At 38.3% G+C, this 23,609-nt stretch overlaps 2 protein-coding genes and 2 pseudogenes across 2 annotated transcripts; all 4 read left to right on the top strand.

Moving 5' to 3' along the window:
• On the top strand, positions 6,290–7,455 carry LOC104776488 (annotated as a pseudogene).
• Positions 12,220–13,643, top strand: LOC104776487 (annotated as a pseudogene).
• Positions 14,414–15,696, top strand: LOC109131110. The gene is made up of 4 exons (XM_019241637.1): positions 14,414–14,570; positions 14,652–14,741; positions 14,818–14,863; positions 15,561–15,696. Exons 1-4 carry the CDS (start codon positions 14,511–14,513, stop codon positions 15,611–15,613), a joined length of 249 nt encoding a protein of 82 aa, XP_019097182.1. The 5' UTR covers positions 14,414–14,510; the 3' UTR covers positions 15,614–15,696.
• Positions 16,601–18,655, top strand: LOC104778838 (pentatricopeptide repeat-containing protein At1g12300, mitochondrial-like). Its single transcript, XM_010503261.1, has 6 exons — positions 16,601–16,611; positions 16,696–16,798; positions 16,853–16,979; positions 17,119–18,003; positions 18,080–18,159; positions 18,242–18,655. Exons 1-6 carry the CDS (start codon positions 16,601–16,603, stop codon positions 18,653–18,655), a joined length of 1,620 nt encoding a protein of 539 aa, XP_010501563.1.

The raw sequence follows: 23,609 nt of genomic DNA, 5'->3' as shown, positions 1-23,609 counted from the left end.
GGCTGACTTCGTCGAGGAGTTCAACCGCAAGTATTTTCCTAGAGAGGCATTGGACCGATTGGAGGTACAGTTTCTACAGTTATCTCAGGGGACTCGGTCGGTGCAGGAGCTAGACTTGGAGTTTAGTCGGCTTCTAATGTATGATGGTCGGGCGATGGAGTCTGAGGTGGCTCAGATTAGGAGGTTCATGAGGGTGCTTTGTGAGAACTTGAGGGTCCACTGCAGAGGGAGGAGTTATGCTACGAGGTCGGAGCTAGTGGAGACTGCAGCTGAGATAGAGGATGACTTGAGGGGGAAGACTGTGGTGGCTAGCCCTACCGTTCAGACAGAGGAGACATTAGAGCCGAGCGTTCCGAGCAAGGGTAACAAGTCAGAACAAAGGCATAAGAGGGAGCGGGAGGAGACATCGGTGAAAAACCAAGGCAATCAGAGAAGCTACGGGTGCGGGAGCATGGATCACAGGTTGGCAAGCTGCCCCAAGAGAAGCGGGATGCAAGAGAACATTCGAGTGTGCTTTTATTGCAATGAGGTGGGACATATCAGGCCACATTGTCCAAGGTTGCAGCGGTTGACAGTGAGAGGGGTGCAGCCGAGGGAGGGGCCGAGCGCCAATCCTGGAGTTTAGTTTCTTTCTGTTTTCATTAGTTTTGTTAAGCTTTTGCGTTTTGGAATTGTAACCGTTTGTTGCATTTGAGAATTTAATAAGATGATTAGTTCTTATGAAATTTTGATGCGTAATGGATGAATGTTTATGTGATTTGTAAATGGAGAGAAATTCCTGATATAGAAGTTTCTATAAGTGGAAAGTTTCCGAAAGAGGAAAGTTCTAAAAATGGAAAGTTTTAGGGGAGATAGAAGTTGCCATTTTTAGCGGTTGCGAGCCTTGGAGGGGCTTGTGTGGCCTTTTTGGCGGGATGTTTAGCCAATTGTGTGGCCGAGGTGCTTACTGGTGTTTTTGAAGAGGATTTAATAAGATGATTAGTTCCTATAGAATCCTGAGGTATACTGGGTTGAAGGATTATTCGATTTCTATAAATGGAAAGTTTCCATGAATAGAAAATTTCTAAAAATGTGAAGTTCTATGAATAGTTAGGACTTGTCTATTTTTGGAAAGGGGATGTGAAACACCAGAGTTGCGGCTTGCAAAGCATTTGATGCGGTGAATCAGAATATGCGAACGTATGGTACTTGTTTGTTTTATTACGCTTGTATTGATGATTTGCTGTGGATAATTGCTGAGCGGAAAAAGCTATTTATGGAGATTGCAGTTGCAAACAAATAAAACGTTCTATGAATAGTTAGAACTTGTCTGTTTTTGAAAAAGGCGTGTGTAAACACCCGAATGATTAAGATTGTGTTAGAGTTGGCCTGATTAGTGGTCATGATGGTGTTGATATTCGAGTGAGGGAATATGGGGGTTGGTAGGACATTGTGATGTTTTACGCAAACCACGGAAGGTGGTTCCGGTCAGGAGATGCTTATAGACATTTGGACTTGTTTGCTCATGAAGAGATGGTTAGTTCTCCTGGGGGAGATGATTAGTTCTCCCGAGGAGATGATTAGTTCTCTTGAGGGGATGATTAGTTTCCCTAGTGCACCGCGGGCTTGACGGGTTGCGACCTTGAGAGCGGCAGAGGAGATGATTAGTTCTCCTAGGGGATGATTAGTTCCCCGAAGGGGATGAGTAGTTCCCTTGGTACCGAGATCTCGAGGGTGACGATCTGAGAGTGAGACGGTATGGCTCGAAGATGACGGTCTGAGAGTGCAGGCGGTGTAGTTCGAAGGTTGCGACCTGAGAACGTATGAGTGAGAGAGCAAACAATATCTAGGATGTGGGTATGAGCATAGTGGCTGGATGTAGACCTTGGAGGTCGGGATTGATCTCGTCTTTTTTGCGTTGTGATGACTAGTGGAGTCAGGGCTGTGTGGACCGTTGAGTCACGTGGATGTGCAGACTGTTGCGACAGTTGCACATAAAACTTTGGGCTGACAGTGTTCAGTCCGGTTGGATATTGTGCAGGCCATGGTGACGGTTGCACGGGGGTTCTTGGTGGAAGGATGATGTTGCGGGATTCGAAGACGAATCCTTATTGGTGGGGGAGAATTGTAACGCCCGCGAACCAATTTCTGGAATTTTGGTTAGGGTGTCGATCGACACCACATGTAGTGTCGGTCAACACCGTTGCTGACGGTTCGATTGGTTCGATTTTAATCGTCCGGTTTGCGTGGTTGGTTTAAGAGAAGTCCTAAACTCGAATTTAAAAGGGGAACTCGACTTATTTCGTCCTTTTAGCCATTTTTGGACAGAGAAGCAGAGAGAAGAAGAAAAAAACGTTTTTGAGAGAGATTTGTGAAATCCTTTGTTGTTCTTGAGAGATCTATTGCTGTGGAGTGAAGATCTTGTGTTAGGAACGAAGGATAAGGCTTCTAAGTGTTGGATTCGTCGTTGTTGAGTGAGAATCTTCCTGCAAAAGAGGTGAGTGCTTGACCATGGCTGATCTAAGCCTGAGATCTCTGTTGTTTTGGCTGTTTCTTTGTGTTTGTGGTGTTTTGCTTGTGTGGGTTGGTTGTTTTCATGTTCCCATAGGTTCCTGAGAAGTTTGGAAGAGTTTGGGAGGGTTTGGAAGCGGTTTGGAATGGAGGTTCGTCGTTCGGCTTCGTGCAGATCGATTCTATTTATGGAGATTGCAGTTGCAAACAAATAAAACGTTCTATGAATAGTTAGAACTTGTCTGTTTTTGAAAAGGGCGTGTGTAAACACCCGAATGGTTAAGATGTGTTAGAGTTGGCCTGATTAGTGGTCATGATGGTGTTGATATTCCAGTGAGGGAATATGGGGGTTGGTAGGACATTGTGATGTTTTACGCAAACCACGGAAGGTGGTTCCGGTCAGGAGATGCTTATAGACATTAGGACTTGTTTGCTCATGAGGAGATGATTAGTTCTCCTGGGGGAGATGATTAGTTCTCCGGAGGAGATGATTAGTTCTCCTGAGGGGATGATTAGTTTCCCTAGTGCACCGCGGGCTTGACGGGTTGCGACCTTGAGAGCGGCAGAGGAGATGATTAGTTCTCCTAGGGGATGATTAGTTCTCCTAGGGGATGATTAGTTCCCTAAAGGGGATGAGTAGTTCCCTTGGTACCGAGATCTCGAGGGTGACGATCTGAGAGTGAGACGGTATGGCTCGAAGATGACGGTCTGAGAGTGCAGGCGGTGTAGTTCGAAGGTTGCGACCTGAGAACGTATGAGTGAGAGAGCAAACAATATCTAGGATGTGGGTATGAGCATAGTGGCTGGATGTAGACCTCGGAGGTCGGGATTGATCTCGTCTTTTTTGCGTTGTGATGACTAGTGGAGTCAGGGCTGTGTGGACCGTTGAGTCACGTGGATGTGCGGGCTGTTGCGACAGTTGCACAGAAAACTTTGGGCTGACAGTGTTCAGTCCGGTCGGATATTGTGCAGGCCGTGGTGACGGTTGCACGGGGGTTCTTGGTGGAGAGATGATGTTGCGGGATTCGAGGACGAATCCTTATTGGTGGTGGAGAATTGTAACACCGTTTGCTAACGGTTTGATTGGTTCGATTTTAATCATCCGGTTTGCGTGGTTGGTTTAAGAGAAGCCCTAAACTCGAGTTTAAAAGGGGAACTCGACTTATTTCGTCCTTTTAGCTGTTTCTGGACAGAGAAGCAGAGAGAAGAAGGAGAAAACGTTTTTGAGAGAGATTTGTGAGATCCTTTGTTGTTCTTCAGAGATCTATTGCTGTGGAATGAAGATCTTGTGTTAGGAACAAAGGAGAAGACTTCTAAGTGTTGGATTCGTCGTTGTTGAGTGAGAATCTTCCTGCAAAAGAGGTGAGTGCTTGACCATGGCTGATCTAAGCCTGAGATCTCTGTTGTTTTGGCTGTTTCTTTGTGTTTGTGGTGTTTTGCTTGTGTGGGTTGGTTGTTTTCATGTTCTCATAGGTTCCTGAGAAGTTTGGAAGAGTTTGGGAGGGTTTGGAAGCGGTTTGGAACGGAGGTTCGTCGTTCGGCTTCGTGCAGATTGATTCTGCGAAGGTTGTTGGTCGACACNTGTAGACCTTGGAGGTCGGGATTGATCTCGTCTTTTTTTGCGTTGTGATGACTAGTGGAGTCAGGGCTGTGTGGACCGTTGAGTCACGTGGATGTGCGGGCTGTTGCGACAGTTACACAGAAAACTTTGGGCTGACAGTGTTCAGTCTGGTCGGATATTGTGCAGGTCGTGGTGACAGTTGCACGGGGGTTTTGGATGGAGGGACGATGTTGTGGGATTTGAGGACGAATCCTTATTGGTGAGGGAGAATTGTAACGCCCGCGAACCAATTTCTGGAATTTTGGTTAGGGTGTCGATCGACACCACATGTAGTGTCGGTCAACACCGTTGCTGACGGTTCGATTGGTTCGATTTTAATCGTCCGGTTTGCGTGGTTGGTTTAAGAGAAGTCCTAAACTCGAATTTAAAAGGGGAACTCGACTTATTTCGTCCTTTTAGCTGTTTTTGGACAGAGAAGCAGAGAGAAGAAGGAGAAAACATTTTTGAGAGAGATTTGTGAGATCCTTTGTTGTTCTTGAGAGATCTATTGCTGTGGAGTTAAGATCTTGTGTTAGGAACGAAGGAGAAGGCTTCTAAGTGTTGGATTCGTCGTTGTTGAGTGAGAATATTCCTGCAAAAGAGGTGAGTGCTTGACCATGACTGATCTAAGCCTGAGATCTCTGTTGTTTTGGCTGTTTCTTTGTGTTTGTGGTGCTTTGCTTGTGTGGGTTGGTTGTTTTCATGTTCTCATAGGTTCCTGAGAAGTTTGGAAGAGTTTGGGAGGGTTTGGAAGCGGTTTGGAACGGAGGTTCGTCGTTCGGCTTCGTGCAGATTGATTCTGCGAAGGTTGTTGGTCGACACCGACCTAGTTTCGGTCGACACCAGTGACGCGTTAGCGTCGGTCGACACCGACTTAGTGTTAGTCGACACCAGACTTAACCGAGTCTTGGTTTCCTGGTTTGTTGTGTTGTTTGTGTTTTGGTTGTTGGCTTTAATAATAGAATCTCAGTTGCTTGTGTGTATAGCCCAGTAGATGGGAGGATGGCCTCACTGAGTATTTATTAAATACTCATGCCTTTCAATTTGTGTTTGCGGTGCAGGTAAAGGCAAGTGTGAACATGGAATCAAGACGATGAGGAGGAGGATGATCTAGGTCTCATTTGTGTGTTGTTGGTTATTTATGGTTATGTGTTGGAACCTTGATTAAAGTTATGATAAGTTGTTGGATAGAATGGTTAGGAATGTTATTGTATTAAAGATATGTTGGTTTGGTATTGTTTGTACGTTTCCGCTGTGTAAGATGGTTATGGCTGGTTTAAATGATGTTTTGTAGTTTGGGTTGATTTAATTAAATAGTATGGGATGCTCAATTATATATATAGTATTAAAAAAAAAACGGGTTGGGTCGTTTCAGGATCAGTACTTCCAGCCATATCCTCCTTTTAATCTGCCCCCAATTTCTTGGTTCATTCGTGATATCACCATCCGAACAACCATAACTCTACTAAAAATGCTTCAACATGCGGGTGTAGTACTACGAGAGTGAGTCTCTAGATAACGAGACATTATAAAGGCATCCAGCTACAAACACGGAAATCACTAACCTAACTGATCACACATATGTATGTTGCAAGTTGTAACAAACCTCAATACCAATATTATAACTGGTACAATCTAAAAGCATGAAAATGGTTCAAATCGGATGATTCCAAAACGTGAATGGCAAGGAAACTGCTTCTTGTCGACCAAGCAATCACGTTGAGACCAGAGTCAAAAACTCCCTTTCTGATATCTCAAAAATGTTAAATCTACTGAAACTAGGAACAAACTTTTTTAGTCCCAAATAAAAACAAATAAATAAATAATCCGAAAAGCCAAGGTATTTCCAAACAGATAAAAGAAAGAAAAATCTTAAACTATGAACCAATTAACTGAAGCAACTAAAAACAAAAATAAAGGTAATTTCTATCAAATTAATATGAAAGGTTTTTCATTTGAACAGTATAATAATATAATGAAAAGAGACTTTTTATTTTATATTTTAATTGTGGATATGAATGAATATCAAATCAAATTTGACACATCCAAAGTGGAGGATTAAGGATTCATGTAGTTGACGCCTGTACGTCAGAAACTCATATTTGTATTTTATTTAAACCTGAATTAAGCTTTTATCTAAGATTTTAATCGTCATTTTCTCTTGCTAGTATCCTTTGTGGACTAAAATTTGAGAAAGAAATGAAGATAATTCCTGGAATTAGTGGATGGATCAATCAGAATGTTGAAGAGCCTCATGAGGTCAGTTTCAACTCTATCAATCACAGAACTCAAAGAAGTCAAATCAAATGTAGAATAGTGTTTGTTGTTGTAGGTCGAGTCCAAAAGCCCCACATCTAATTCTGTGTGGGCGGTAGATCCTAAATACTGAGGTGAAGAAGGAATCAAAACTTTGGAGAGCTGCAGAGAAGAAGCATCCATGGCATGATGCTCCAGCTAAGGTGAAGGTAAGACCAAACAGCAAACAAAATCTCAATACTTTTAGATTTTGATTGCCTTTAAGAGGAATTGCTAGGATTAAGATCAGTAATATATATCTTTAAAACTTTCGTACATCTTGAATATTTAAAGGTGACAACAAAAAAGGGCCTTTGCCATATGAATATAAAATTCAAACTGGGATTGCCTCCTGAAGCAGTCTACGAGATGTTCACTAATCCAAACAACTTTCCTTTCTTCGAGGAGGACAAGGCCAGGCGCCAACGTTTGGTATTTTTTTTTTTACATAGTAGTTGTAAACTGAGTATTGATATATTATAAATTTATATAAGCTAAATTGAGAGTGTGGTTTTTTTTTTTTTTTTCCAATGAAGGAAAACAAATCAACAAAGGTTTTGAGAAAGGATGGACCAAGGCAAACCACAAAGGTGGAAAAAGCTATGTCGTGGAACTTCCTTATGTTATCTGGAGATATCCCAATACATCTAATTATCCATGAAAACCATAAAAATCTAACAGTAAGAAAGCTTATCATATGTTTTGATTAGTTCAAATTTTGGATGAATTAGTTAGTGTTTTTGAAGATATCTTGCATAGGCAAAATATGCGACAAAAAAAATGATGCTAATGAAAGTGTTTGAGGGTAGCTGGAAAGTTGAGCCAGACTACGTAGATCAAGAACGCTTGTGCAAGACAAGGTTGCCAAAAAGTCGAGAAGAATACAAAATATGTAGCGGTGGACAAGGAAAAGTTGGATCGAAAGTGACAATGGAACAGATTTTTCAGCCTTCTTCTCTTCTTAATCTACCACACCGGTTTCGTGGATTATCCGTGGGATCATAATCAAAACCACCAAGAATTTGCTCGAAGATCTTAGAAAAGCGGGTACCACTTTACGAGAAGTTTGAAAAGCTTAAAAACTTAAATGAACCGGTTTTGTGGTATATGTGCAGTTTATTCAAAAAGTGAATATAAAAAATTTCATGCTTTTCACTTTTCAGTTTAAACGAAACAATTAATCTCCTTCTATCAAAGATATTACGTACGTATACTGTTTATGTAGATATATTTTTCTTTTTGGTAAAATGTTTCCATTAAAATTAAGAAATAGATACGACATATTGGTAACGAAAAACTTTGGATCTTACAATACAAATAAATTGAACAAGCCTTCGGGACAGCTAATGCGGATATACTTGACATTCATTCATGTAGGTATATATAATACTTCTTTGTTCAAAAAAAAAAAAGTATATATAATACTTCATTTAATTATCGAAATAGTTCGTAGTTTAACACCCAAACCACACTCGTAAGTTCATAAGATTTCAAGAAATCAACATGACAAATACAACACAAACTAGTACCCGTGAGTGCACGCACCATTCTTCATTTATTGACCGCTCCACTTCTAAATACATACGAAATAAGGGAATAACTGTTTTTGTGTTATTCAATACGTAAAATTCACGAGGATGGAGCTGCCTTTTTCTTTGTTTCTCCACACGTAAATCCTAACATACACTATCTCCTCAGTTTTATATTGTTTTTTTTATGTACACTATCTCCTCAGTGTCCAACTGCGTCAAGTTCTTCCACGAGACTCTAAGACGTCACATAAGTATCTTTCCACCTCCTCTTCTCAGTCCAATAGAATTAATTCTACTGGTCCGGGTATTGGATCTCTCCCTCAATAATCTTCATGTCAGGGTTCTTCTGAAATGTTCGGGGTTTCAATAAAAAGTCTAAACATTTCCGGACTGGTCTTTTTTACCAAATTATGATTCTCATCGTCTCGGTAAGCTCTGGGTGGTGTGGAGTCCGAAGGTGAGAGTAACACCGGTTTTCACCAGTAGCCAGTTGATTACCTGTTTGGTTCTTTTGGAGGGCAGAGAGAGAGATTTCTTCTGCTCCTTTGTCTACGCTGCTAACTCTGCTGAAGCAAGAAAGATTTTATGGGAGGATTTGAAAAGTCATCAGAATTCACCATTGTTTAGGAATAAACCATGGATGGTCTATGGGGATTTCAATGAAATTTTAAGCCCTGTTGAACACTCTGGTCGTGATGTTCCTGCAATTACACCAGGGATGAGAGATTTTCAGGAAGTGATACATTACTGCTCTTTTAGTGATCTGAAAGCGCATGGACCTTTGCTCACTTGGTGCAACAAAAGGGAGGAAGATGAGCTCATTTGCAAAAAACTCGACCGCGTTCTCATTAATGATCACTGGCTGACTGCGAATCCACAGTCCTATGGGGTCTTTGAGGCGGGTGGTGTTTCGGATCATCTTAGATGTAGGATACGAATGGATATTGCGTTGCCTAACATTCGTAAGCCTTTCAAGTTCAACAATGCTTTGACGACAGATCCTGAGTTCTTACCGATGATTACTGATTTCTGGGAGTCCACGGAGACTCTATATCCCTCGACATCAGCGCTTTTTAGATTTTCAAAGAAACTGAAAGCGTTGAAACCGAAGCTAAAGGTATTGAGTAAAGATAGGTTGGGTAACTTAACAAAGAAACGAAAAGAAGCTTTCGTTACACTCTGTAAATGCCAAACAGAGACGATGAGTAGTCCCTCGGCACAATCCATGAGAAATGAGTCGGTAGCTTATGCTCGCTGGCTTCATGTTTCCGAGTTAGAGGAGAAGTTTCTGAAGCAGAGGTCAAAACTACATTGGTTGAAGGTGGGGGATGGAAACAATAAAGCTTTCCACAATGCTGTTAAAATTCGAGAGGCTTGCAATGCAATCAAAGAAGTTACTTGTGTTGATGGTACCATAGTCACTACTCAGACTGATATCAAGAAGGAGGCAGAGCGATTTTTCAGGGAGTTTCTTGGTTTTAAACCTGACAATTATCAAGGCATCTCGGTTGCAGAACTGAGGAACTTGATTAGTTTTAGGGTTTCAGAAGCATCAGGAGCTGGTCTCACGAAAACTGTTACGGAGGAAGAAATTAAAGGTGTTCTGTTCTCTATGCCATCAGATAAGGCTCCTGGCCCTGATGGTTACACTTTTGAATTTTTGAGAGAGACTTGGTCCATAGTGAAGCAGGATTTTGTGGCTGCAATACAATCTTTCNTTTCTTGGTTTTAAACCTGACAATTATCAAGGCATCTCGGTTGCAGAACTGGGGAACTTGATTAGTTTCAGGGTTTCAGAAGCATCAGGAGATGGTCTCACGAAAACTGTTACGGAGGAAGAAATTAAAGGTGTTCTGTTCTCTATGCCATCCGATAAGGCTCCTGGCCCTGATGGTTACACTATTGAATTTTTTAGAGAGACTTGGTCCATAGTGAAGAAGGATTTTGTGGCTGCAATACAATCTTTGTTCCTCTACGGCTTTATTCCCAAGGGGGTAAATACAACAGTTTTGGCGCTAATACCAAAGAAAAAAGAAGTAAAAGAGATGAAGGACTATAGACCAATCTCTTGCTGCAATGTTTTGTACAAGGTTATCTCTAAATTGATTGCTAATCGGTTGAAACTCCTCCTCCCAGATTTCATTTTGCCAAATCAGTCTGCTTTCGTCAAAAATCGCTTGCTGATGGAAAATGTTCTCTTGGCTTCAGAGCTTGTGAAAGACTATCACAAAGCTTCTCCTCCAAGCCGTAGTGCCATAAAAATCGATATATCAAAAGCTTTCGACTCAGTTCAGTGGCCTTTTCTCCTCAACGTCCTCACAGCTCTTGATTTCCCTCCACAGTTTATCCAATGGATCGAATTATGTGTTACTACTGCATCATTCTCAGTTCAAGTGAATGGAGAATTAGCTGGTCTTTTTCGTAGTGCAAGAGGTCTTCGTCAAGGCTGCTCTCTATCTCCTCACCTTTTTGTTATTTGTATGAATGTGCTTTCACACATGTTGAACCAAGCAGCGACGGATCGCCGAATAGGGTATCACCCTCGATGTAAGAATCTTCACTTAACCCACTTGTGCTTTGCAGACGATATCCTCGTTTTCACAGATGGGACGAAAACCTCTATTGAGGGCATTCTGCACATATTTGAGCAGTTCGCAGACTATTCTGGCTTGCAGATAAGTTTGGAAAAATCCACTATATACGTGGCAGGAGTGAGCGAAAGTGACATGGCTGACATTCTCCACACCTTCCCCTTTGCTTCAGGCTCCCTACCAGTACGCTATCTCGGTCTCCCATTGCTGACGAAGAGAATGACTTCACGTGACTATACGTCGTTGGTTGAAAAAATCAGGGGAAAGATTGGTCAATGGATGGCTAGGCACCTCTCTTTCGCAGGTCGTCTTCAACTGATACGCTCTGTGATACATAGTCTCACAAATTTCTGGATGTCTGCATTTTGTCTTCCAAGCGCATGTATTAAAGAGATTGATGGTCTCTGTTCAGCTTTCTTGTGGTTTGGCCCAGAGTTGAATGCTAAGAAAGCTAAAGTTGCATGGACAGATGTTTGTCAACCTAAAGCGGAAGGGGGACTTGGCTTAAGATCTCTAACCGAAGCGAACCGGGTGAGTTGTTTAAAGCTCATATGGCGGTTTCACTCATCAACCTCTTTGTGGGCTCAATGGCTTCGCATATATTGTCTCCGCAAGGGTTCTTTCTGGTCGGTGAACAACAACTCCCACAATGGCTCTTGGATGTGGCGGAAGTTACTGAAATACAGAGAACTAGCCTCCCCATTCATCAAGGTTGAGGTAAAGAGTGGCAACACAACGTCGTTTTGGTTTGACATTTGGTCCTCGCTTGGGAGACTGATTGACATTACGGGACAGCGTGGTTGCATTGATATGAGAATTCAGCTTTATGATACGGTAGCACATGCAGCTCTGAATCACCGCACGAGGAGACATCGGTCCGCTGACCTCAATCAGATTGCAACCACTTTAGAGGCATTTCGATCCCGCAGGCAACCTCAAACAGAGGATATTGTGTTATGGAATGGGAAGGGCGACCAATTTAAAGCAAAATTTACCACAATTGATACATGGGAAGCAATAAGGGAGGCCAGGCCTAGTGTTGAATGGTACAAAGGTGTATGGCTTTCACATTCTAAACCAAAATACTCATTCTTCGTTTGGCTTGCAATTAAAAACCGTTTGTCAACTGATGATAGAATGACAAGTTGGAACGTCGCGGTGGATCCATCATGTGTTCTTTGTCATGCCCCGGAAGAGAGCCGTAATCATTTGTTTTTTCAATGCCCTTATTCTGCAGGGATTTGGTCGGATTTAGTTGGTAAACTCCTCTCTCAGCGATATTCCACAAACTGGGAAACTCTGCTTACTCTCCTCACAGAAAAGTCCATTGGCAACGAAGGCCTCTTTCTGCTTAGATACGCTTTTCAGCTCACAGTTCATTCCCTCTGGACAGAGCGCAACAATCGCCGCCATGGTGGAGCACTGACTCCTTCAGCACAACTGGTTCGAGAGCTGGATAAGGTAGTACGCAATCGTCTAACCTCTATCCGGGAACAAGGTGATACAAGATATGACAAATGCATGTTAGATTGGTTTGCATCAAGATAGGCTAGAAGTTTATACAATGTATTAATCTTTAAACTCTTTAAAACCATGTTGCACTCGATGTAAAAACGTATTTTTTCGAATAAATTTTACATTTTATTCAAAAAAATATATATATATATATATATATATTGTTTTTTTTTTCTAAATCTGAACCAAGCTTTTATTCCTCAAACCATAATATATGCATTGTACCATTTTCTCGGCTTGTTCTGTCTGATTATTGTTGGACCAAAATCTGAGAGCGAAATGAGGGTAATTCCTGGATTTGGTGGCTGGATCAATCAGAACACTCAGCAGCCTCTCAAGGTCAGTTTCTTCTCCATCAATTAGAGAACTCAACATGTCAAATTAGTATAAAGTATTGTAAATGATGTTCCTTAATGTAGGCTGAGGCCAAAAGATCTGTGAATGTTAATACTAATTCAGTGTCAGAGAAAGATAGTAATAATCAAGAAATACATAATGACAAAGAGGACATGAAGAAGCAATATAAACTTTGGAGTGTTGGAGAGAAGAAGCATCCATGGTATGATGCCCCTCCTAAGGTGAAGGTAATAATAGGCTACCAAAACTCTAAATACTTAATTAGACTCTAGAAAGAATAATTAGGAGAATCCTAGGTTTAAAACCTTGCTCTGCTAGACTGATACCATGTCAATATTGTGAACTCAAAAAGTATGAGTTTATTGAAGTATGTTAAATCAGTAAGGAAACTAACTAGGTTTTATGAAAGCTCTTTTGTAAATTGTAAACGAATAACGATCTTAATTTTCAATTCTTTTTTAAGGTGACAACAAAAAAGGGACTATGCCATATGAACATAGAAATGACATTGGGCTGGATACCTGATGGAGTCTTCAAACTTTTCACTAATCCAAATGACGGCCCACTCTTCTTTGATATGAACAAGCATGGGCGTCAACTTCTGGTTTTTTCCCCTATCATTATATGTTCCGAGTGTGGTATTAATGATAGTAGTAGTACTTGAGAGTGTGATATTTTTTTCGTGATGAAGGAATACAAATCAAGAAAAGTTTTAAAGAAGGATGGACCGAGGCAGATCGTGAAGGTGCAGCAAGCTGTGGCATGGGACTTCCTTTGGTGGTCGGGTTCTATCCCAATAGAATTAATTGTGGATGAAAACCAAAAAGATTTTACAGTAAGAAGAAGCTTTTATACCCTCACAATAATCAACATTATGTATCATTCTTTGATAAGCATCACTATTTTTTCTTAGTATTGTGTTTAACTTGTGTTTCTCTTGCTTGTTGCGGACATAGGCAAAATATAAAAAAAGAGAAAATGATTTTCATGAAAGTATTCGAAGGTAGCTATAAAGTGGAGCCACTATATGCTGATTCAGTACGCTTGTGCAAGCAAAAAGAGCCGAAGAGTCTACAAGAATACAAAACTTGTAGTGGCGGACAAGGAAGGATTGCATCGAAAGTAACAATGGACCAATACTTTCAGCCATATCCTCCTTTTGATTTGCCGCCATTTTCTTGGTTTATTCGTGATATCACAATCAAGACCACCACAACTCTGCTCAAAATGCTTCAACATGCGAGTGTCGTGTTACGAGAGTGACTCTAGATAATAATATTATAAAGACTTCAAGCAACAAACATGAAAATTCAAACACTAACCTAAATACGCATGCATATCGGCATTTCTTTGTTGCAAATTTAATATATTCTTACATTCCTTAACTTTTTTTTTTTAATGCGCGTTTACTTAAGGACGTGATCAGTGATACTTTAGGCCTAACTCGATGCCCAGCATGCATCATAAAGTATGTTGTATGCGATCGGTCAAATGATAAATCCAAGATTATATATTTCCAACACACTTCGTTTCTTATCTTATATATCCTTAACATATATCCTTACATATCTAAGATCATGAAAGTATTCGAAGGTAGCTATAAAGTGGTACGCTTGTGCAAGAACCGAAACAATTATGTTCTTTTGTTTTTTTTTTTTGAACATGCCTTATGTGGATGTATTCAGATATGAACTGCAACAATACCAACAAAAACTAGCTTTATCGTACACAAAGAAAAACTAAATCTATGAAAAAAGTAGATTTATTGTTTCTTGACGGATAGTGATTAGGTTTTCTCAGTAAAGGGGAAAAGCTACCATACTCATGTTTCTATAATTTTTTTCAGAAAAATGAGACTATGACACATTAGTCCATAGGAAGCTTCTTTCTTGTACGTCAAGAACTCACGAGAATGGAGCTGTCACGTCCACTTCTTCGTTACAAGGTAGGTAAACGTGTACTTACACCATTTTGTTCAGTTGCATATTGTATAATGTCTAAATATGAATCAAGTCTAACTAAGATTCCTAAAATTTCATAGATGCATGCAACAATACAAGCTTTGTATCGTCATTTTCCCTTGATCTGATTAGGTTAAGTATCGTTTGTGGACTAACATTTGTGAGAGAAATGAGTCTATATCCTGGATTTGGTGGCTGGATCAATCAGAACATTCAGCAACGTCCTAAGGTTGGTTTCGTTTCCATCAATCAGAGAATCCAACAAGTCAAATAAGTATAAACTACTAATAATTCTTTATTGTTTATGTAGGCTGAATCTGGGAGACATGAGGATGTTGAATCTAAATCAATGTCAGAGAAAGATACCAATCTAAAACCATGGTACGCCGAACCTGGTGAGGTAAGAGAAAATCAGCAAACAGTATAAATTACTATATCCGGTAGATATAGAAATCAGTTTATGTTTCTTCCTGTAGAATACAGCTACCGAACCTGGGGATGTTAGATCCAAGCCACTGTATGCCGTAGATACTAAATATTTTGACTTAGATGAGATGAGAAGGCAATCAAAACTTTGGCATGCAGAGAAGAAGAAGCATCCATGGGTTGTTCCTCCTGCTAAGTTTAAGGTAATAGCAAATCATAAAAAATAAAAAAAATAACCATCCCATAAATTTTTTAGGTTTTATTTCATTTGCCTATATATAGAGGAACTGCTAGATTAGAAAGAAAAAAAAAACTTTTATTATATGTTTGAGCTTTGCAGGTGAAAACAAAAAAATGGTATTTGCCATATGAACATAGAACTCACAGTGGGATTAGTCCCTCCAGGAGCCTATGAGATGCTCACTAATCCAAGAAACATAACATTCTTTCCGGACGATGACCGTAGGCGACAACGTTTGGTTTGTTTTTTTTCTCGATCATATAATTTTAATTGAGTATTAATTAATAAAAACTGAGAGTGTGTGGTGACTTTTACTATGAAGGAAAACAAATCAACAAAGGTTTTGAAGAAAGATGGACCAAGACAAATCACGGATGTAAGGAAAGCTCTGAGATGGAAGTTTCTTTTGTTTTCTGGAACTATCCCGATTCATCTAATTATCGATGAAAACCATAAAACTCTTAGAGTAAGATCACTTTCTCTCTATATATCCGAACTAATTCTGTTTTTTGGTGAATATATTATGGGTTCGATCTCTTTCTTAATTAGGCAAAATACACGAAAAAGAAAAACACAATGAAGTACATGAAAGTGTTCGAGGGTAGCTGGAAGATAGAGCCTCTATACGTAGATTCCGAACGCTTGTGCAACCAAAGAGAGCCGAAGAGTCGAGAAGAATACAGAAGATGTAACGGCGGAAAAGGAAGGATTGCATCGACCGTGAGAATAGAGCTTATCTTTCAGCCTTCTTCTCTTTTTAATCTGCCACCGGTTTCTTGGATCATTCGTGGGATCACCATCAAAGCTACGAAGACTTTGATCGAAGATATTAGAAATTTTGCTATCGATATGTACAAAATGTAATAATTTTTGGTATTTCGTAGATATGTCATATGTAAATTGATACTTCCGTTGGATTAACTAAACATATACATAGAAAAAGTACATGAAAGAAAAAAATCTGCGTATAGATAATAATAGTTGATTAGTGGCCAAACTAAATTGTTCGGGAAGTCAATAATCAAACCTTTGAAATTATGGCATTAGGTTCAACCAATCCTAACACTATGGTTCGAATATTCTCTTAGCATAGGGTCAACATTTAACAATATCCTAAAACTCTGAACAAATTAATTTTTGTACCGACCATAAAGATACGAATAAGCGTATTAATAGCGAAAAACAAGAAAGTAGAAGAAACAAAAAGAAACTATCATATTATTAAATTAGAAAAAAGAAAGTAACCATTTTGTTAGCAACGCTGTCATTCTGACTGAAACAGAAGGTTAAAGAAAACCGGTTTTAACCGGTCGGAGACGCGACTCCAATTTTTTATTAAGAGCTTTCAAACTCTTAACTTGGGCGATGCTTAGATTGGTTCAGACACGTCTTCTTCTTCTATGGGAAAGTCTCTTTCTCTTACAGAGAGAGATTGAGGAATGTGATTGCTGATATTAAGGAAGAAGAACAGCATCCGCACTGCAACGGCCGAGGTACCATGGTACCATTGTGTCTGGTTCACTCATTCAACATCAAAATTTGCTTTCTGCACTTAGCTTGCAATCAGAAACAAGCTCTCCACGGGGGATCGGATGGCGAAGTGGTACAGGGGAAACCCTGCAGAATGTGTTTTCTGCAATAATGATATTGAAACCCGGGATCATTTGTTTTTTTCCTGCACTTTCAGTTCAGAGATTTGGGAGGGTATTGCAAAGCGGTTGTATGGGACTTGCTTCTCCACTAACTGGTCTTCCATCATTACATCAACTTGTAACTGGAATAACCGAATGGTGAGGTTTCTAGCTTCCTCTGTTCTTCAAACAACAATTTATACTCTCTGGCAGGAAAGAAATGGGCGGAAACACGGTGAAAACTCCAAACCTGCCCTTCGACTCATCCAAAGCATTGACAAACATATCAGGGATCAACTACTGGCAATCAGTCTCAAGGGAGATAGGCGTTATGAGACTGGTCTTCTCACTTGGCTTGGCACTAGGCATTAAATTCTATTTTGTAGCAAAAAATTTTAAAACTCTCCCAACAGAATGATGCACATGTTGTAAAACAGTATTTTTACTTTTGAATATAATTTAACGTTACATTCAAAAAGAAAAAGATATTAAGGAAGAGGATGCTGTTGATCTCTTTCAATCCATGATTAGGTCTCCTCCTCTTCCCACTGTAATTGATTTCAATAGATTGTTTGGTGCCATTGCCAGAACAAAACAGTATGATCTCGTTTTAGGTCTCTCAAAGCAGATGGAGTTGAATGGGATTGCGTATGACTTGTACACTCTCAATATTGTCATCAATTGTTTCTGTCGACGTGGTAGAGTTTGTTTCGCTTATTCTGTTCTGGGAAAGGTCATGAAGCTTGGTTATGAGCCTGACACTACCACATTTAACACTCTACTCAATGGCTTATGTCTCGAGGGCCGAGTCTCCGAAGCCGTGGGGTTAGTTGATCGAATGGTTGAAATGGGACATACACCCGATCTCATTACGATTAAAACTTTGGCCAATGGACTTTGTCTCAATGGTAAAGTCTCTGAAGCTGTGGTTTTCATAGATCAGATTTGTTGTCAACTCGATGAAGTTACATATGGACCAATTTTAAGTGTAATGTGCAAGTCCGGCAAAACTGCTTTGGCCATGGATTTGCTCAGAAAGATGGAAGAAAGAAAGATCAAGCTCGATGCAGTCACATATACTATTATCATTGATGGGCTTTGCAAAGGCGGGAGCCTCGACGATGCACTCAACCTTTTCAATGAAATGGAGATGAATGGGATTAAAGCAAATGTTATTACCTACACCACTCTCAAAGCAAATGTTATTACATGTAGTTCTTTGATAGATGGGTTTTGCAAGGAGAACCGCCTAGACAAGGCAAACCAGATGTTGGCCCTGATGGTTAGCAAAGAGTGTAATCCTAATATCGTGACGTTTAATATCCTCATAAATGGATATTGTAAGGCTGAGCGGGTTGATGATGGTTTTGAATTGTTCCACAAAATGTCCCTTAGAGGAGTGGTTGCTAATATAGTTACTTATAAACATCCTTGTCAAAGGGTTTTGCCAATCGGGAAAACTTGAGGTTGCCAAAAAACTCTTCCAAGAGATGGTTTCTCGTCGTGTTCATCCTGATATTGTGACTTATTCTATTTTGCTGGATGGGTTGTGTGACAATGGGGAAATAGAAAAAGCATTGGAAATTTTTGAAAAAAATACAGAAGAGTAAGATGGATCTTGATATTGGTATCTATAGTATTATTATTCATGGGATGTGCAATGCTAGTAAGGTGGATGATGCTTGGGATTTATTCAGAAGCCTCCCCCTCAAAGGAGTGAAGCATGATGTCAAGGCATATAACATAATGATATCAGGATTATGTATTAAAGGCTCACTGTCTGAAGCAAATATGTTACTTAGGAAAATGAAGGAGGAAGGGCCTGCGCCAGACGATTGTACATACAACACTCCAATCCGAGCACATCTCCTAGTTAGTGATGTAATCAAATCAGCTCAACTCATCGATGAAATGAAGAGGTGCGGGTTCGCTGCTGATGCTTCGACTACAAAGATGGTTATGGTTATGTTATCGGATGGTAGATTGGACAAAAGCTTCTTGGATATGCTTTCTTGAATGCCTATGAGAGAAACCCCTGGTTGGTTCTGTTTCATCTAAACCCATAACAGAGGAGTGATTTAGCTATGAACAATTTAGTTTCTCTTCAAATGTAACCGATTAATGTTTTTAATGAATCGTTCCTCCTCATGGACATGTTTCAGATCCAAAGAAGGACAATTCATATGGTTGTTCGTTATCTTTGTTTCTTTAGTTGACAGTGAAGTTCAAAACAGTTAAGAGTTCTCTTGCTTCCTCTTCATATTTGAAAACTCGATAGTGCTCTCTTCCTTCCTCTTCGGAAACTTGAAGATCGGAAACCAGATTGTTTTTCTTCACAGTATTAGTGACTTATAATCAAAAAAATTAATGTACATCTGTGAAGGTAAGTTTTTCGGAGAGATTAATTAATGCTTTATATAAGGTTATTTTCATTAGTTTACCTTTTTTTCTTGGAAAAAAATGGCTAGTTACATGAAGTATAGATGAATACATGATCACACATACTAACTATATTATTGTATATTCAACAATACGAAGTATATGTATTACATGGTCACATACATGAACTATATGATGTCATGTGTTCAACACCATAGACATACAATCTGGTACACTAATTGATTAATTCCGGTGAAGATCGGTGTTGACTCCGGCGTTGACCAAAAAAAATTTCTAAAATTAAAAATTAAAAATAATAAATTATTATATTAAATCATTTATGGTTTTTATTAATTAAAAAATATTCTATTCAATATCTAAATATTTTTAATATATTTCCTAAATATATCTTAAATGTAAAATAGAGAACCCAAACCTTAAAAAAATTTCTAAAAATTAATTTAACATATTGTAATTGTGTAAAAAGGGGTAAAAATAAAAATGTTCATATGTTAAAAGTAAATATTGTGAATTTTTTTTTGTTGTTGTTTATATGTTAATTCAATATCTAAAGATATTTTGAATCTATTTCCTAAATATATCCTAAATGTAATATAGAGAACCCAAACCTTTAAAAAAATTTCTAAAAATTAATTTAACATATTGTAATTATGTAAAAGAGGGTAAAAATGAAAATTTTCATATGTTAAAAGTAAATATTGTTAATTTTTTGTTATTTATATATTATTTTGAGTATGTAAATTTTAAAGTAAATAGTGTATAAATTTTTTTATAACATTTACCATGCAAAATTTAGAGTAAAGAGTCATATACTCAATATTTTGCATATTAGTTTCTAATGAAAGTAGTTGAATTTGATTTTATTGATTTTGTAGTAATTAAATAATCTGATTATGAGAGATTTATATATATATATATATCTTGAAAATAATTATAAATTGTTTTATATCTGGAAAATCATTATAAATGATTTTATATCTTGAAGATTATTATAAATGAATTTTTTTATCTTGAAAATAATTATAAATTATTTTTATTTAACTATTTACTTTAGCTTGAAAAATAAAAAGTAATTAATTATAAGAATGAATATATTAGAGATATATAAAAAATATTTGGATATTGAATAGAAATCTTCTTTTAATCATGAAAACCCATAAATAATTTACTATAATATATTTTTTTTTAATTTAGTTTTTTTTTGAAGTGTTGGTCAACGCCGGAATTAACGTCGGTCTTCACCGAAGTCAATTGACCGGTGTACTGAATTATATGTCTATGATGTTGACCGCATAACGTCATATAGTTTATGCATGTGGCCATGTAATACATATACTTTGTGTAGTTGAGTATAAAATAGTATACTTGGCATGTGTGACCATGTATTCACCAATACTTCGTGTAGCTAGTCATCTTTTTTCCTTTTTTCTTTTCACTTTCAAATTAAGAAAATTAAGTGAGAGATTTTTTGTTTTTGTCGTTTTGCTAATATAAAAGTTGTATTGTTCAAATATATATATATATATATATATATATATATCCCTATATTAGTAAGAGAGAAGTACAAAATTGAATTCAGATCGGGTCAAAATTAAAAAAAAAAAACCGAAATTAAACATTCAGATACTTGGAAATTAGATCATTTGTTGGTATGGATATAAACCCGAAAATCAAAAAGCAATAATTAATATTCATAAAACGAATTAATTTTTAGAAAACAATAACTAACCAATATTTATGGAAATCATTCAAGTTGTTACCATAAAAATCAGGCTCTTAAATTCGAAATTGTATCTATAATAAAAACATATTTATTTTAGTTATACAATTTGAGATATTTATGGAAACAATAATCAACTTTTATATTACCAAATCATCATTTATTTCAAATTTTTAGGAATTTCCTAAACAAAACTATGCTTATAAATTCGAAATTACTACATATGAAAAAACGCTTAATTTGAACAATTAATTTATTTCATAATTATAGTCAATGATAATAAATATAATAAATGTGGCTTGCTCACAAATATATTTTTGATTCGAAATCAAAACTAAACTTAATTGTGTATGACCTCTAGATATATCATCTTATTAGAAAACCAAACATCTCCATTGTTTATGAGAGCCTTTGTAGAAAACATCTCATTATCAAGTCAAACAAAAGAGTTTTGTTTACTTTTTTTTTTGTTATAAGAACATTCATATTTTATATCATTTGTTTGTGAGTATACTAATCTTTTTTTTTGAACAAAAACATATGCTTCCATTTCATTAAAGAACAAGTAGCATACATAACAGGTAGAGTAGCGTAGATAATATAAGAGGGCATACCCCAAATTCAAAGGCAAAGAGAGTACAAGGATAGATAGTGGCAAAAGATATAAGGGTCTTGAGAGCTATGGACCAAGTGCTGGATAGCAAGCTGGAGCCTGTGAGATCAAGCCATATCAATGCAGCTTCCATGAAGAAAACATCGGAAGGGAAGGTGGCCACTGTCTTGATTCGAAGACTGTATGGCGATGAAACAATCAAAGCTGACGATCTCATCGAGATGAGAAGGTCTACACGAAGTAGTGCTTTGCCAAAGGTGTGAGCAGGGTTGAAAGTGCTTTGAATACCGATCACTGCAAGGGTGATTACGGTTGTAAGGTTGCAAGGGAGAAACTTGAAGAGGTTGTGGTAATCACTACTCCTTGGAATGGTAATCATAATGCCACTACTCTTCAAGCCTAAGTGAGGGAACTTCAATAAGTAGATGATATGCAGATTGGAGAGCTTAAACCAAGGAAAGGATGGATAGATCAAAGTGGCTAAACATCGGTAATTCCCGTTCCACAGAGGTGGAACCATCATACCAATTTTAAGCCTGGTTATACGCTGAGGCTGAAGGAGTTGAGGGTTTGGTGATATGCAGCAAGTAGAAGCAACGGATGCAAGCATCATAAATCGCCAGAGAGACGGGTCAGGGTTAGAAATATAGCTCTGCAATGCAGTCCTCCATACCAAAGTAAACAACTTTCCTCGACACAAATAGATATCAAGCCAATCAGAAGAGACCGAGACTCTACTACCGAGGAGACCCCGACTTGACCAAGTAGAGGAACTCGATACTAAAGATTTTGAGCTTGAACTAGCTTTATCACAACCGGTTCTGAGGATGTAGATTCTACTCTCAGAAACTTCTTGTCAAGTACACCCAAACAAACAGGTGACACACAGGTCTAAACGGGTTGGTTTCAAAACAGTTTTAGCGGATCTAAACATCTTCCAGTTCAGGGGCAACGCATTTTACCAAGCTATCCTAAAAGCCAGGGATTTAGGTAGAGAGTGAGAATCGAACCTGGACCAGAGTGAAATCAATGGTGTGTTAGAGAGCGCAAAGGATGTAAGTTTCACCGTCAAAGTTTTCGTCGGCTCCATTGTCAAAACAGAGCTCCCATCCAGCTGCAGCCAAGCAAACCACTTGGTGAGGGGAAAAGATTTCAAGGAGCGGAGAGTTGTTGCGGTTGACATCGATAGGAGGCGGTAAGACCGGTGGAAACCGAGGCAATTGGGGCGTTCAGGGGTCTCAGAGGGAACAACTCGTGGCTGGGACCATGAAGGAGCAGGCACAACGAGACGATTCACCAGAAATTGAGGCAAGGGAAGGGGAGAAAGAAGCTGAAGCATGCTCGGAGTTGAGATCCAAAACCTCGAGGGGACTCCGAAAAAAACAAGAGACTATGAAACAGAGTACCAAAAGATGCAGTAGAGAACGGAAGAGCTTGATAGAACTGAGAGAACCCGTCGCCGGCGAGCTGGAGCTCTAACGGCGTCGAGGAGATTTGGTGGTTGCGGCGCCTCGGTAATAGTGTTTGAGAGAAAAATATTAGGACGAACGATAGACTAGAAGTTTAGAGAAAAACTAATAATACGTACTAATATGTCTTAACTATGTGAGTATACTAATCATGTAATCTGTTGTGCAGCTTATTCTAAACAACACAAACATATCAATAATGATTGCCATGCTCAAGACATTATGCTTTTTTTTTTTTGCCTGATTATTTTTTCATTCTTTTATTTAATTAACTTTTCAAGTTTAATATGATAACAAATATTTAAGATGACTCTTTTTGTCTTCTTATCAATGTATATAATTTCTCTTGATAAGATACATGAGATTCATGATTAGAGGCGGATCTACGTGCATATGGGGTGGGGCACGTGCCCCATGCTAATAATAAAATATTTCTGATTTATCTTTGTATAATTATTTCTCATAGCTTATTTGGTAGTTAAGTGCCCCATGTAGTTTTTTAGGTGATGAGTTCGAAACTTCTCTTTGAACTTTTTGGTTGCTTTTTTTTTGTGTTTCTTTTCCACGTACGATCAATGTTGTCATATTTTTTTTAGTATTGAATGTTTTCCTATTATATTTACCAACATATAATTTAGAAAGAAAATGAATTAATTTTTATTTTTCTACTTTTTTCTCAACAACTATCCTTCTTTTTCTACTGTATATTTTTAAACATATTACAAAACTAGTAAATTAGTATAACATACTATCGCTTTTTTTTTTGTA

This window comes from Camelina sativa, chromosome 3 (assembly GCF_000633955.1).
Source record: "Camelina sativa cultivar DH55 chromosome 3, Cs, whole genome shotgun sequence".
Taxonomy (NCBI): Eukaryota; Viridiplantae; Streptophyta; class Magnoliopsida; order Brassicales; family Brassicaceae; genus Camelina; species Camelina sativa.
The sequence above is the reverse complement of the archived record's forward strand: the minus strand, read 5'-3'. Positions and strand labels throughout refer to the sequence as shown.

What these genes read in the sequence shown, in the direction of transcription:
- LOC109131110 (XM_019241637.1), top strand. Translation starts at nt 14,511, where the DNA reads ATGAGTCTATATCCTGGATTTGGTGGCTGGATCAATCAGAACATTCAG. An exon ending in GGTACGCCGAACCTGGTGAG is followed by an intron (nt 14,742 to 14,817) that starts GTAAGAGAAAAT and finishes TTCTTCCTGTAG; the next exon opens with AATACAGCTACCGAACCTGG. An exon ending in TAGATCCAAGCCACTGTATG is followed by an intron (nt 14,864 to 15,560) that starts CCGTAGATACTA and finishes CTTAATTAGGCA; the next exon opens with AAATACACGAAAAAGAAAAA.
- LOC104778838 (XM_010503261.1), top strand. An exon ending in GTAACTGGAATAACCGAATG is followed by an intron (nt 16,799 to 16,852) that starts GTGAGGTTTCTA and finishes ACTCTCTGGCAG; the next exon opens with GAAAGAAATGGGCGGAAACA. An exon ending in GTCGTGTTCATCCTGATATT is followed by an intron (nt 18,160 to 18,241) that starts GTGACTTATTCT and finishes AAAAAAATACAG; the next exon opens with AAGAGTAAGATGGATCTTGA.